Source organism: Limulus polyphemus, unplaced genomic scaffold (genome assembly GCF_000517525.1).
Source record: "Limulus polyphemus unplaced genomic scaffold, Limulus_polyphemus-2.1.2 Scaffold2608, whole genome shotgun sequence".
NCBI lineage: Eukaryota > Metazoa > Arthropoda > Merostomata > Xiphosura > Limulidae > Limulus > Limulus polyphemus.
This window is the reverse complement of record NW_013668218.1, coordinates 51,459-65,432: the sequence shown is the minus strand read 5'-3', so window position 1 is coordinate 65,432 and position 13,974 is coordinate 51,459. Positions and strand designations below refer to the sequence as shown.

General features: G+C 33.9%; 1 protein-coding gene across 4 annotated transcripts in view; it reads right to left on the bottom strand.

Moving 5' to 3' along the window:
* LOC106467420 (serine/threonine-protein kinase WNK1-like) overlaps window positions 1-13,974 on the bottom strand; it is a 136,491-nt gene that overhangs the window by 76,830 nt on the left and 45,687 nt on the right. For 2 of the 4 annotated variants that reach the window (XM_022395600.1, XM_022395603.1), the window contains exons 9-10: window positions 11,610-11,678; window positions 1,685-1,761 (exon numbers count right to left, since the gene is read on the bottom strand). In XM_022395600.1, the coding sequence (XP_022251308.1) occupies window positions 1,685-1,761; window positions 11,610-11,678 (146 nt within the window). The remainder of the gene's footprint in view (window positions 1-1,684; window positions 1,762-11,609; window positions 11,679-13,974) is intronic. The other 2 variants (XM_022395601.1, XM_022395602.1) reach the window with 1 other exon arrangement.

The window sequence follows — 13,974 nt, the reverse complement described above, 5'->3', positions numbered from 1 at the left end:
TGAGAAGAATTCTAAGAAGAAAGTAAACCTACAGACATCGGTCTTGTTTAACAAAATCTGCCTACAAGAATTCAATTCATATACTTTATTATAAATAGAGCTTGATCAATAGATTCGTACAATCGACAATGCTGATAGCAGAGTTCAAATGAAAAGGTTTCTCTTTTGTATCATAAATGAAACCAATAGAACATTTTGTCAGTCTATTCTGTATCATAGCTTTATCTTGTGGAGAGAGGTAGTTGAATTCAAGTTTTAAAACTTGAGGGATTAACCTTAAAGATGAACAAATACAGAGAATAGATATGTGGCTGTAGTACCTAGTTTATGATAATGTAGCCTTGAAGAGGAGGAGACCATAATGAAACAGTTGAGTGTTGTAGTGAAGAAGGTAGTTTATCATTTTATTATGAAGGCTGTGTACATTCTCTTAGAAAGAGACATGATGTTTAAATGGTCACATAAGAAGTCAGCAAATAAATAAGTAGAAAAATGCAAAGGTAATAAAATAAAGACATTAGACTTTTAGAGAAAAACCACCTTCAAAAACTATGGTAGTAATTTATTTACTTGGCAACATTTCGAGCAAACACACTTTTTCAAACCTGAAACAAGCCTGTCAGTTAATGACAATTACAGGAACATTTTGAAATGAAACAATACACGAAAACAGAATGTAACATGAAATAGAACTACAAGAATTAAACAATATAGTAAAAACAATATCATAAAGCTGGTGATTAAAAAACAGTATTAAAAATTATTAGAAATGCAGAACAACTTTAGATAGTAATCAGTATCTATTAAAATATGTATCACAATATACCTATGCCATACAAAAATTAGAAAGGTCAACTAACACTCAAGATTCAGCATCACATGAATCTAAGTAATGCCAAAACATTGAACAACTTTCACATTATTTTAGATATAATACAGCTATAAGATTATTCTGTTGTTCTTATCAGATTCTTACTCTTTACAAATCATTACACATTTAAGTGTCTTTATGTTGGTTTATGTTATTCTTAGACAAGATATTCATTATCTAATAGCAGCTAGTAGTAAATGAAGAATGCCTTATCCATCTTCATCATAAAAAAGGACCAGTTTTATTCTGACAGAAAAAAAGTCCAACTAGAAGTGGTGTATGTTGGTTTACAACTTACAACTTCTAAAAATTAGTTTTTCTAGAAATCTCCACTTAAAATAAAGATATGATGATTTTGTAGCATATGACACTGCATTATTTCAAATCAACAAGACTAAGAATTATTTTTTATGATCAGACCAAAATTATTTGACAATTATCTCGGTTACTTCACAAAATAAATTGCTTTTATAAGTTACTAAGTATCAAATTTGTGACATTTTAGTCATATGTCAAGTAATTATATATAGAATGCTTGTCTTTACCCTTTTCTCACATTAGGTCTCTGATTCAAATAGTGCCAAATATTTCTCCACTTATTACAATGATAATTACAATATTTTTGAATCATTTCGACATGTATAATTCATTAACTTATATGATTGCAGTTCTCACTTTTTTTTACAAGCTGACTAAGTAAACAACACATTATACAATTTCACAATCCTAAATATATATAAATCTAGCTGTTATGATTGGTTAACTAGAAGCTCAAACTTTAAATAGTTTGGTTAGAAATTGTATATATCCTACCTGCTGAGCAACATCTTGTCTTGGAAAATATCCTTCTACAGCAGTGGTATGAGAAGAGGACTCAGGATTAACAGCAGCTAAAAATATAACCATGCTTCTCAATCAGTTTCTCATTTTGATCACTTAAAAACTGAATAAAAACCAAACATTTAAAACTGTCAACATTTTATTAATTAACTAAGTTTTGACTCAAGTTTGAAAAATACAGTATGATGTATCATCAAGCTTTGTAATATCTTGGTATTCAATTTGCCTTTGCCTTTATTATTGCTATGTTAATATGATGTTTTATTGTTTAAATAAATATTTAGTTCTAGTTGTAATTTCTTTTTTGCTTTAATGTTTAAACTCATCAAAAATATAAAAATTTTAACATTAAATTTTAGAGTGAAATACTAAATTTTCTATTACTGTAATTTTTGTTCAATAACTGAAGTTTTCTAAAATGTATGAAAATGTTATAAACTGCCATACCATATTTGTTATTTTTCATAACTATCAAGGGCTAAGTTTATTATTAATTGGATTCTTCAAATCTGGCATTGTGATGTGTCAATTGGAAGACTTGAATTCTCAGAGAATGTCTGCGACTAGTTTCTGAGCCATCCGAAAGCCAGCACATCAAACATGAACCTGAGTTCTAGTGAGCACCATGATTCAAGTTTTTGCAAAAAAATTAAATTCAAAGAGTCAAACACCCAAGAATATGTTGAAATGACATTTTCTCACAAGTGATGATACTCACGGTCCTACCAAGTTCATTATTACTTCGGGGAAAAAAGTGTGATTTATTTTGCAACACCCCTTATGATCAGATACTGGTCAAAAGTTATTCATAGCCTACCATAGTAAGACTTCAAAAGTAGAGGGTAGAGATAAAGTTCCATTTTATTGATTCAAGAGAGTATATTCCCATCAATTTGGGAAAAACACATGGATAAGAATGTGATGAGAAATTAAAGAATAAGCTTGAAACAAACAGAAAAATTTAACATTCACTTAGCCTAGAGTTGTGAATAAGCCATCATATGCATACTTAAAAGTAGTTACAATGGCTGCAGTTTATCAAGCTACATTAAAGAAGAAAGAGCACTAAATGAGATATACAGTTCATTTGTCAGTGTAGACTAATTATCTGTCAAGCTATAACACAGACAAAAACTGAAACTCTATGGAACTCAGATGGATTATCAAAAGACTAAAGTATGAAAGGCAATTTCATCAGAACTATATGCACTTATTTGGTGGATATTACACAGAGTACAGTCAGCAAAGACAGAAATGCTTTCAAAGAATAATATAATTTGACATCAGTAAATAATGCAAGCACGAAGCATTAAAATCTACGTGACAACTGTCACTTGCATTGAAGTCACTATCAACTATTCTCCATGTTATGTAGGAAAATTCTACATGCCCCAAGACTAACATTATTGATTTCATGACTACCAAAATAATAAACTTGTAACTTTTCTTGCAAAATCAAGAGTGGGGATTTCTTATGGGCATGCTAGACAAATGATAACTTAGATTGCAAATGCAGTGACCTGGAACACTAATTGTGTGTACCTTCCAATAGGTTTGACAGAAATTCAGGCCATTCATGGTTCAACTAACAATACTAATAAAAAGTTGACATATAAAATGGCAAAAATTCTTTCCATGCTACAATTCTTGCAATCTACCAACACTGTATGTAAATAGATATTTTATATAATGCTTTGGCAAAACTAGTGAAACTCAGTGATGATAAAGGATCATTCAAAGATGATCAAGCAATCACAGAACTGGTTCCATACAGAATAACAGAAACCCTAAAACCCAAATAATACTCCTTATATTAATTTTCAGTTGGGACAACATGAGAATAAAACTGTTATTTAATAGGTAAGTGACATAGTGTTACTTTTGGCATGGCCTTTCCACAGAACCACACGTCTACAAATTTTTCTGAGATACATGCACCTGATGAACAACTTATGATAGAAGGAACAACTAGTAGTCAACCACTAGTAACTTCACCTACTATTCCAATATTTTTCTACAGCTTCTGGTGAGTCTGAAATTCATGCCAGTAAATCTATTGACCACCATTAATACTACCAACTGATGTACCAATCTGGTCTGCCTACAACTCTCTTGTAATATCATCTGAGGTAGATAAGTATCCAGTTGATCAAGCCTGTGCTCTTCCTCTCTTAAATTCAACAGCAAATAAGTGGTCCTCACCACTCACAATCCTCTTGCAAATATGAAAAGTTAATGAGCTAACAATCCAAACAGCTTCAACAAGATTACATTTCACTGGACATGGGCCTGTACAAGAGAGCAATAAAGCTAGATTATCTGGACCCACAGTACGGAGATAAATTAATCATATGCCAAGTTTCACTACACATCAACCTTTATAGCATACAATGCCTGGGAAAAGTAACTGAAAATAGTGGTATCAATGAGACATGGCTTTAGGCAAGCTTGTACATTTTTCATTAACCATTTAAGATACAAGTAGAAATCACCATAGCTTAATTATAAAGGCTCACTAAATGACCTTACAAGTGTTGTTTGATCTATGGATGGAGTTATTTTTTAACCACATCCAGGTATCCATGAAGCATAGACACCCTACCTTACAAAAAATATTCATAACCTACAAGAGTCAAGATGGCATCAAAGAAATGTATGAAGGATTTACTGCCTAGAATGAGTCACTCAAACTGAATAAATTCATGGGTGAAAAATTCTGAATATACAGGTGGGCTAACATGTATTTTAAGTACTCTCATTTTACTGTTGTTCATACAAGCTACCCATCACTTCCAGTAATGCTTCATTAAAGAAACTATTAGTATACTTTTTGAAAAAAATTGATTTGACAGTGCCATAAACATCCCATAGTACATTGCAAGAATGTACCAACTGATAAAAGGTGATTAAGATAAGTGGAAACAACTTAAGGATGGAAATTTCATAGCATTTACTAGTCATATCTCATTCATAAACATTGGTTATGATCAAACCTAGAAGCATCTGAACAAGTTTAAGTGCTTAGCAGTAATGGAGGTCCAACAGGCATTAGTCCATCCACAATGTTCAAATAGTGCCTTAATGCTTATGACTTGGAAATGTTTTATTGTGAGACAGACTACTTGCTAGGTTTATCAAAAGCATCAAGAGGAAAATATTAGCCACAGACAAAAGCATTATTAGCTTACCATGAAACAAAACAAGCAACAACTAAGAAGTGTGCTAGTTCATTTTTGCCGTGAATTATCTGAGGAAAGCATAAAGTAGCTATGTAATATAATGACCAAAATAATCATGTTTCAAGAAATATTGAACACAGAGAAGTGTGGCGAAGAATCAGTAGAGAAGTTTATAACAGAACAGTTGTGTGGGACAGAATGATCAAAATCAAGTTCTAGACTTGAAACTCACTCTGTAAAAACATTAAACTCACATCTACATTAGATATGATGTCTCTCCTTATTTGCAAGACTGCTTGATTAAATTGAGAGGATTTCAGTCTGTAAGAGTTTGTATGAATGTATGGGTTTCTCAGTGATAAATCATAGTATTATAACCTCAGATGGAAAGGTTCACCAATGTAGGGTAAAGGTAATTTGATTCATCAACTTGAAAAACCTTATTGATTCTGACACAACTGATCTAACACTGTCATATACTATCTCCAATACACATATGCACTAATAGGATAGGCTTTAGTCCAAAACTTGCTTGCAGTAAACAATGACTTGAAGATTTTGTGAGGCTCATTGATGCCAAATGTCAGAAATACATGTACAATCTTTTTTTTTGTTCATTCATTCCTTGGTAGGTGTTTTGGTAAAAAGCTAAAGACGTTCAAAGATAAAAAGATCCTCTTTTCTATGCTCATGGTTTGAAGAATTTAATACGACATCATGAAAAAAAAAAACTCATGAGCCACCCCAAGTGAGATGTACTATTTTACTATCATATCATCACCAGCAGGAGAGGGCAGATGACTGTAAGCAGTGGTGAGAGTGAGACTAGGCACTCTGCAGCAAAGGGAACCAGGGACCACATCAAGCATTATATATTCATATAATTTACAAAGATACATATGACATACTACAGAACGTATCACACTACAAAATTTCTTCCCATTACATTACAGAATTATAAAAATTCAAAAGTTTAGAAATACTAAAAAATTTAAAGATACCAAAAAAGTAAAAGTAAAAAAGGTAAGAATATGTATTACAGAACAACTGTCCATTTGGATAAGTATGAAGATGCACTACACTACATAATACATTTTATGTTCAAAATGTGAGAATACCAGATGTACTTCATTGGGACAAAAGTGTGTTTCAAATCATATTAGAATATGTGTAACATTTGAAGTTTATGAAAACACAATACTAAGTCATAATACAAAAAAAATATATGCAAAAAAGTACACTTCTAATACTTGGGAATTATTCAATCATTACATAAGGCTATTTATATTCAAAAAATGAACATTCGTTTGTTCCTTGGTAGGTGTTTTGGCAAAAAGCCAGGGATGTTCAGAGATCAGCAGATCCCTCTTCACCCTGCATAATCTTTGATAGTCATATGGTAGAGTCATTACTATAAAATGCAATGCCACCAATGAAAGTTGGATGGGAAAGCTTGTAAATGGAAAGAGATACACACAATGGAAGACACCACACAAATAAACCATACAAAATCATTCCTTTCAACAAATGACTCTCTCACACTGTATCTGGCATAAAATGCAAACAGCCACTTCAAAACCACTTTAGTGACATCAACAAATATGGGAAAAATAAGCAACAAGTTATCTGTTGTTACAACAAATTTTTTAACCCAAGAAAAAAGCAGATATATTTCATGCTGTTGAAGACTGTAAAGCTAAACCAGTCAATACAGTACACATTTGCTCAATATATAACACGATGTCCTTGCACTAGCTTTACAAAGCCTTCCAAAGTTAGATCCCAATACGGAATTGATAACGGGAACAAGCGGACATTAATGGAAAGTAATGATGAACCAGTATATGAAAAAATGGTCCCTGGTAAAGTAACAGCCTTACAAAGGTTTCATGCCCTCAATGATGTGGTATATTCATGAGCTGAACTAGATGACTTAACTGAAATTATGATTAAATCTATTAATCAAAATTAATGTTTCCAATTATTACTGTTTTTGATTATTCTAACAATCAATTAATCTATATATAAATTATATCAAATGTCATGAAAATGATCAAAAGATAAAATGAAAAAAGAAAAATGAAGATAATCAACTAATAGAAATTACGGTTTCCGATTATTCCAACTATCCATGCTTGCTTACCATGGTTAAGAAGAACACGTACGGATGAAATTAATAAAGTGACTGCTCATTACTTATTAAATAAACTGGTGTCTTATATGATTTTAACTTCATTTTAAAGTATTTCTGGTAACAAAAATACAGACAAAGTTTATAAGGAACAGCTCCCAGAGTTCCTCAGATTAGCAATGGACATCATGATGTACACTACTAAGCATAAATTAGAAACCTCTATTCAGTCTCCTGTGCAAAAAAGTGCCAGGTTGAAATATAGTCATAATGCCAATCTAAAACCTTTATTCATTTAGTTACCTTTCTAATCATATATTTTGTTTAAATGAATTCTAAAAAATGAGATGTAAGAACGTCAGAATGGACAATAGTTATATCCCTGAAATGTTGGGGATGTAGCTTTTAGATGTGTTAATGTTGTGACATCCAACATCATACAGCATTCTATACCTTTATTAATTTTCTGTTGTAAAAGTAACAACATTTTTTCCTTTATCATTACAGCTATTATTTGTTTTTTAAAAAAGAAATACAATTTTCTTTAGTCTGTGACTCTAACATGACTGCTCTACTTTCAAGTACAAAATATGGCTCCAAGACTTACATTTTCTGATTATATACAAGAAGACAGCAAAAACAAAAGTATCAAAAAAGCAGATCCAACAGACCATCTACACTTTCCTGATCAGACATTCAGTGCTTTAGGTTTATTTCACATACAGACAGATATAAATCTAGCAGTTGCCTTGCTGAAGAACTTCAAGAAACCACTAGTTCTAAAGTTATAATTTTCCTATACTGAAAATGGATTTCCAATAGGTACTTCCCTCCACTCACAAGATCAGTTATTCTCGTTCATTGCTACCCTCTATATGCAAACTTTTTTATTACACATGCCACAAGACTTCTGCACCCCCCTATTGGAATCAAATGATTCCAACGTGTCTCTTTTGCAAATCATCATGCATCTCTTCTCCACCAATAGGAGTATAGTACATTCACATGATGCATGTGACTCCCTCTATTTACCTCCACTGAACTATCACTTCGAAGTTTGGCAGATAACAGAACCACCGGAAGTGAGTTGGAAGGAAGGGTGGGAAGTGTGAGAGGAGGGAAGTACCTATCGGAAATACATTTTCAGTATAGGAAAATTATAACTTCTGATACAGTACTTCCCTCCACTTGCAAGATTAGCTAGAATCCCACACTGATTACGATGAGGGACCAGTGCAAGGGAAGAACAGACGTACCCCCCAAAAGTATCTGAAGGCTACCCCCGTAAATGAGAGTCAGATCGGAAGATCTGAAGAGTGGAATAGCACCACTTCTAAACCAAGTATGTTCTTCACCCATCTGTAGAATGAGTAAGATATGAGTAAGAAATTGAGAGGAGCACATCCAAGTGCGAGAGAATGAGATATAAATTGATCTAAACTATAGAAAATATCATAACTCAATCTGACGATGAAAAAAGTGGCTAAACGAGGATGTGTCCCATGATGTAGAGTGGCTAGGGCATGGCGGATCATACTCAGTAAGTCAACTAAATCCAAAACCTCCTCGTGGGGTGCTGACATCTGTGCAAGAGTAGGATGAGGATCATAACATCTTCACCTCAAACCCAAGAACCGGAAAACTGAAAATCACTCCAATTTCTGAGTATTACACAGGATTAGCTCTGAGCTATAGATCTGGGAATGTGATATCTGGTATCAAAAGGAAGTCTATCATATGCAATCAACTCCCTTGACCATGAAACAGGTCGGGATCATCCAAAAGGCAATAACATCCATGTAATAAGAGAGAATGAGGGATAGCCAAGGACAGAGCCAGCACAATCCCACGTATCACCAATGTGACCCACAAAACAAATGGAGAAATCGAGGGAGGAAGATACACAACCCGAACCTGTGTGAGAACTTATGTTGATTAGTTCACTCTAAATCCAAAACCAGCCCACGGGGTACCAACATCCACATGAGGATAAGATGAGAGCTCCAAATTGAAGGGTGAACTTCATTGTGACATCTCACTCCATTGTATGGTTAATAGCAAATCAGAGGATATACATCATCTACACTGGCAGAACACCACTGCTCTACTCTGAACTGAATGGTTATAGCCACCTTATGTGGAACCCATCCATCAGGGTGTCTCCATGGTCAACTACTCCAGCAACTTGAAAATGGTAAGTGGTAAGGATTCCAATACTCCACTAAAACTAAAGGGGGGCTGAGAATGTGTTGGAGAGCCTGGAGGAACATCAACACCCGAGGCAGTGCAATGGGTGATCACGAAACCCTATTTTCAAAAGCGGATCACACCAATTTATTCAATCAAAGCATGGCAGGGATGGGCATCTATCCCATTCTGCTTTACCCATGAAGTTCGTGGGTGGTATGGTGTGGGATGGGCAAATTTATGAAGCAAATATCACAAGTTTATCACCTACATGTGATCTTGTGAAACAACCCATCTCAAACCATGGAAAGGAAAGCACGAATCAACATGGTGTACAGTGTGGATTTAGAGTTAAAGAATACCTGGTCAGGCACCACTCACCACAGAGTGAGATCCTTATTATGAAGGTATGAAGAATGGGCCCCTGAATATAAAGAAAGTATTAATAAAGACTTACCCAGTGTCAGAGTTGCACCAAAGTATGAAATATAGCCACAGGTGGGAGGCAAAAACCCAAGGAAGCCACGATATGATGTAAATAATGGGGAATTTTCTCCAAAGGCTGACAAAGATAGAGGTGAGGGAAAAAGTGAGGTGTCAGATTTGATGAGAGGTAACACAGAAAAAAGTATGGTGGGAAGGGGACAAGGAGAAATAAACCAACTGGGTGAAATGATGAACTCAATTGGTGAGAGTAAAAGGGGAGAGATCTTTAGATGAAGAGGGTTGCCAATGGATAAAGAGATAGGAACAGGAATCATGGAAGAAAGCTGTGCAGGCCATATAACAATGAAAGGCACGCACAGGACATAGATGTTGATCCAGATCAGGACGTGGGTAGAGATGAGAAGTAGAGGGAAGGGAAATAGGGGAAAAAGAGGAGTTACCCTCATGAGCCACCAAGGTCTTGGGAAGGAAGGAATGATCCGGATAAAGGAGAAGATAGTTATGGTGGTAAAGTGTGCATGTAATGTCGTTGGCAAACAAGTTAGACCTTCATAGCCCACAGGACAAAAGGAGAAGGAAATATGCTTTAACCATATCGAGATGGGTAGGGATCAGAGGGCATGTCATCACGTTTGTAGATCTACATTCAACATTTTATTTAGTTATTATTTTATAAATGTATGTCAATAAGTTTGGTATCAAATTGTAAATTATAATTCAAATATTAGTATTATACATTAGTTAGTTTCTTAATTTGAAACTAAATATAAAAAAAAAGGCTAAATATATAATTTGTTTCTCAAGTCACAATCAAGAAGGCTAAGCCAAGAATACTAGCCCAACCAAAACGAGCCATATTTATATTACTGGAAACTACACATTTATTGGTTACTGTGTAAGCATGGTAATATAGGAAACAGGATGTCTGTAAACATTTACACACATTTAAACCTATACCAATGCTAAATCCTGACCACCAAGTAAGATAACTAGCAAATTTAGTGTATAGGATACAACTTTATACTTTGTACAGAGCCATATCATAAATATTTTCTCTCACATTTATAAAGTACTTTAGACAATTCTTGTTGCAACCATTGTACTGTAAAGAAGCTATAAAATTTTATCCCACTGTGTTCTCAGAGCAGCAATCAGAATAGTTTCTGTATGATACTTCAGTTTTTTTACTTATTGGATCAGCCTAGACTTTCGCCAAAGTCATAAACATTTTATAATACTTTATACAATTGTCTTTGTAACCATTATACTGTCAACAAGTTGATATATCCTATCCCACTGTGTTTTCAAAGCAGGGAAATTTCTGGGAATTGTGCCTGCATGAGCTTATTTGATGCTGATGGTGTCAAAGTACTCAAAGTATGGTAATACCTCAATAGGAACGGTGATTCATTGATTTATATTTGGCAGATTTATGCTTCAGCCGCTAACAGAAGAATAACAATAGGAAATTGATATAAAAAGATTAGAAAAAACTCTCAGGAGATTTACTTGGAACTTTACTGTCAATACTGAAAAGAACAGAGTACTATTCGTTTTGTTTCTTCTAATTTCTAATTCATCTACTAGAAATAAAATAATTACAGAAAATAAGTGTCAAAAGGTGAGAGCATAAACTCTGACCATAAGTACTTTGAAATTTTGTAATCACTACCAACAATACTATACATTTTATTTTGCAACGTTTATTTTCGTTATATTTTGATGACTTACCTAAAACCTGGAGAAATAAGTATAATGTTACAGTACAAAAAATAACAAATAAAATATAAAGGTTTACTGAAAATAAAAATTTGATATTTAATTACAAGGTTTATTTATTTTTCAGTTGTTTTAAGTGTTTATTATTATAAAAGTAACTAAAATCATAAAAACAAAGTTTTTAGGTAAGATGATGAAAGAAAAATAATAAAAAACCTTTATGGGGTATACGCACCAGAAGCTTCTCCATTATGCTGTTTGATAGGGTAATGTAGATGCACATGTGCCATGTAATTTTCAACTCCTGCCAGGGTATTTTTTAGTCAAACACGGTTCGAAGGTCAATAAAAAAAAATTAATAAATATAAATAGATTTATATTGTTAAGAGATTTAAGCTATTTAGAATAAACATTTGTGGTTTCCTATTACAATTTGCAGTTATTCTAGAACAAAAAAAGGTAATTTAGATTTATTTCCTAATTTTTATGATGGTTACAAGGTTGGTTGAATTGATCAACACAATATAGAGTTAATATTGATAATATAACAGACTAAATATAAAGTTTAATTTAAAAAAAAGTTTGATGATTATCTAGAAGGATATATAGAGATTATACAAATGAAACTTGAGAAATTTCAGATAAAGAAAAGTATTTTTCATCTTAAAATCAACATTACCGTGTACATTGGATAGTCAACATTCTGAAAGAAAAATTCACGAGCAAATCTTTAATAAGAAAATCTTAAAACATAATTCAAAAATCAGATATTTTGTGTATGAAATCCTTGTCAGGTTTACTAATAATCTGCAAAATTTTGTAAAGACTTGCTTACATATTTAAAATATTATAGTACAATTACTCTCATAGATACTTTCCTGGTTATGAGCTGGGTGGAATTCACCCAGCACATAATGGAAGGATTAAGGGACAGGTAAAACTAAGAACACAAGGAAATAGGTTTGAATGGAGGTAAAGTAGGGGAATGGAGGACCACATTAATGTCCCAATCCAGAAGAGTAGGTCTACGAATCCAGAAGGAACAGATTACATGGTAAGGAAGGGTGAGAGAAAAACCCTGAGGTAATGGGAGAGATGAAAAGTATGGGACAAAGCTGCCTGATAACTGGAAATCAAGGAGACTGAAGATCCTTGGTCAAAAAGCCATGTGAGAAATTCCGAGACACCAGCTACAGTAGGATGAGTAGCAGGAAATCCCCGAGTCTGGGCCCATGTGTGAAAGACCTTCTACTTTCACTGATACACTTCCATGGAGGAAGGATGTATGGATTGAGCCAAATGAAAAGCTACAGGATGGAAGAAACCAGATCTCCTCACCAAGGACTGTACAAAAGCCAGGCATGAAAATGGAAGAGGTGAAGTGCAGGATGCAGAACCGGTAACTGGGGTTGATGAAGGAAGTCGGGTAATAATGGAAGTGGTAAAGGAGGGAATAATTGCAGTTGGAGTAACTGAGGAAACCATGTTTGAGCTGGCCAGCAGGGAGTGATCAGAAGGACCCGGCACAGTGTGGCATGGATAAGGGAAACAACCCAATGAAGCAGTTGGATAGGAAGATAAACATAGAGGAATTTGTTTGACCAATCCTGGCTGAAGGCATTTATAGCCAAAGCTTGAGGATCAGGTACTGGGGACCAAAAGAGGGGTAACTAGTGGTTTAGTGTGGTGGCAAATACATCGATGTGAAGAAAACTCCATATATTGCAAAGCCACTGAAAAATGAGAGGATGAAGGGACTAGTCCATCAGGTAAATACTTGTTGGGGTGGGAAAGGCAATCTGCCATGAGATTGAAAGCACCAATGACATGGCAATTAACCCGATGACTACCAACTTTCTTAGTAGAATATGCAAGTGTGAAGGCAAAATCATTTGTGAATTGAAAAAATGATAGAGAACTTATCTTTTAATGGATTTCTGATTTTATTTTTATAAATAGTAGCATAATATTCAATTATTTGTACAAAATTGTATTCTTTAATGAAGTTTAAAGAGGAATTTAATGAAAAAATTCCTCTTATTTACAGTCTAAAACGTATTTTCACCCTCTAAGAAGAAATGTTTTTTCAAAAATTTTTTAAAGATATTTCCTTTCACTTCAGCACTGGTTCTGCCATCTATGATTGGTATCTAAACCTTTTTCTAGTCTGTTTTCTTTATAAAACTGCGTCTGGGCATGTTAAACCTCAGTTGTAAAACATTTAGCCAATCCTAGTCGAAAGTGTCCATTTCAGTACCAATTATTCCAATTGCTGTATCTCCCACATATATAGTTTATTCTGATATTTTGCAAATGATTCAAACTCAGTAGTGACAACAATAAAACCCATATGTTGGTTGTGAAACAGGCTAAATACATTCATCCCAATAATACAGGGAAGCTATGACATTCTCACAGTTGGGGTCTCAATACACTGAAGAGCTTAAGTTTCACATTCCAACATAAATCTTGCCTGTAATGAGAGGAATGTGACCAGGACTAATCTTTTAAGTGCTGTAAAGTAATTTTCTTCTTTAATTTATGGTGTCTGTATCATTTGGTAATCTCTTGTAATAGGATGTATCATGAAATTAACTAGG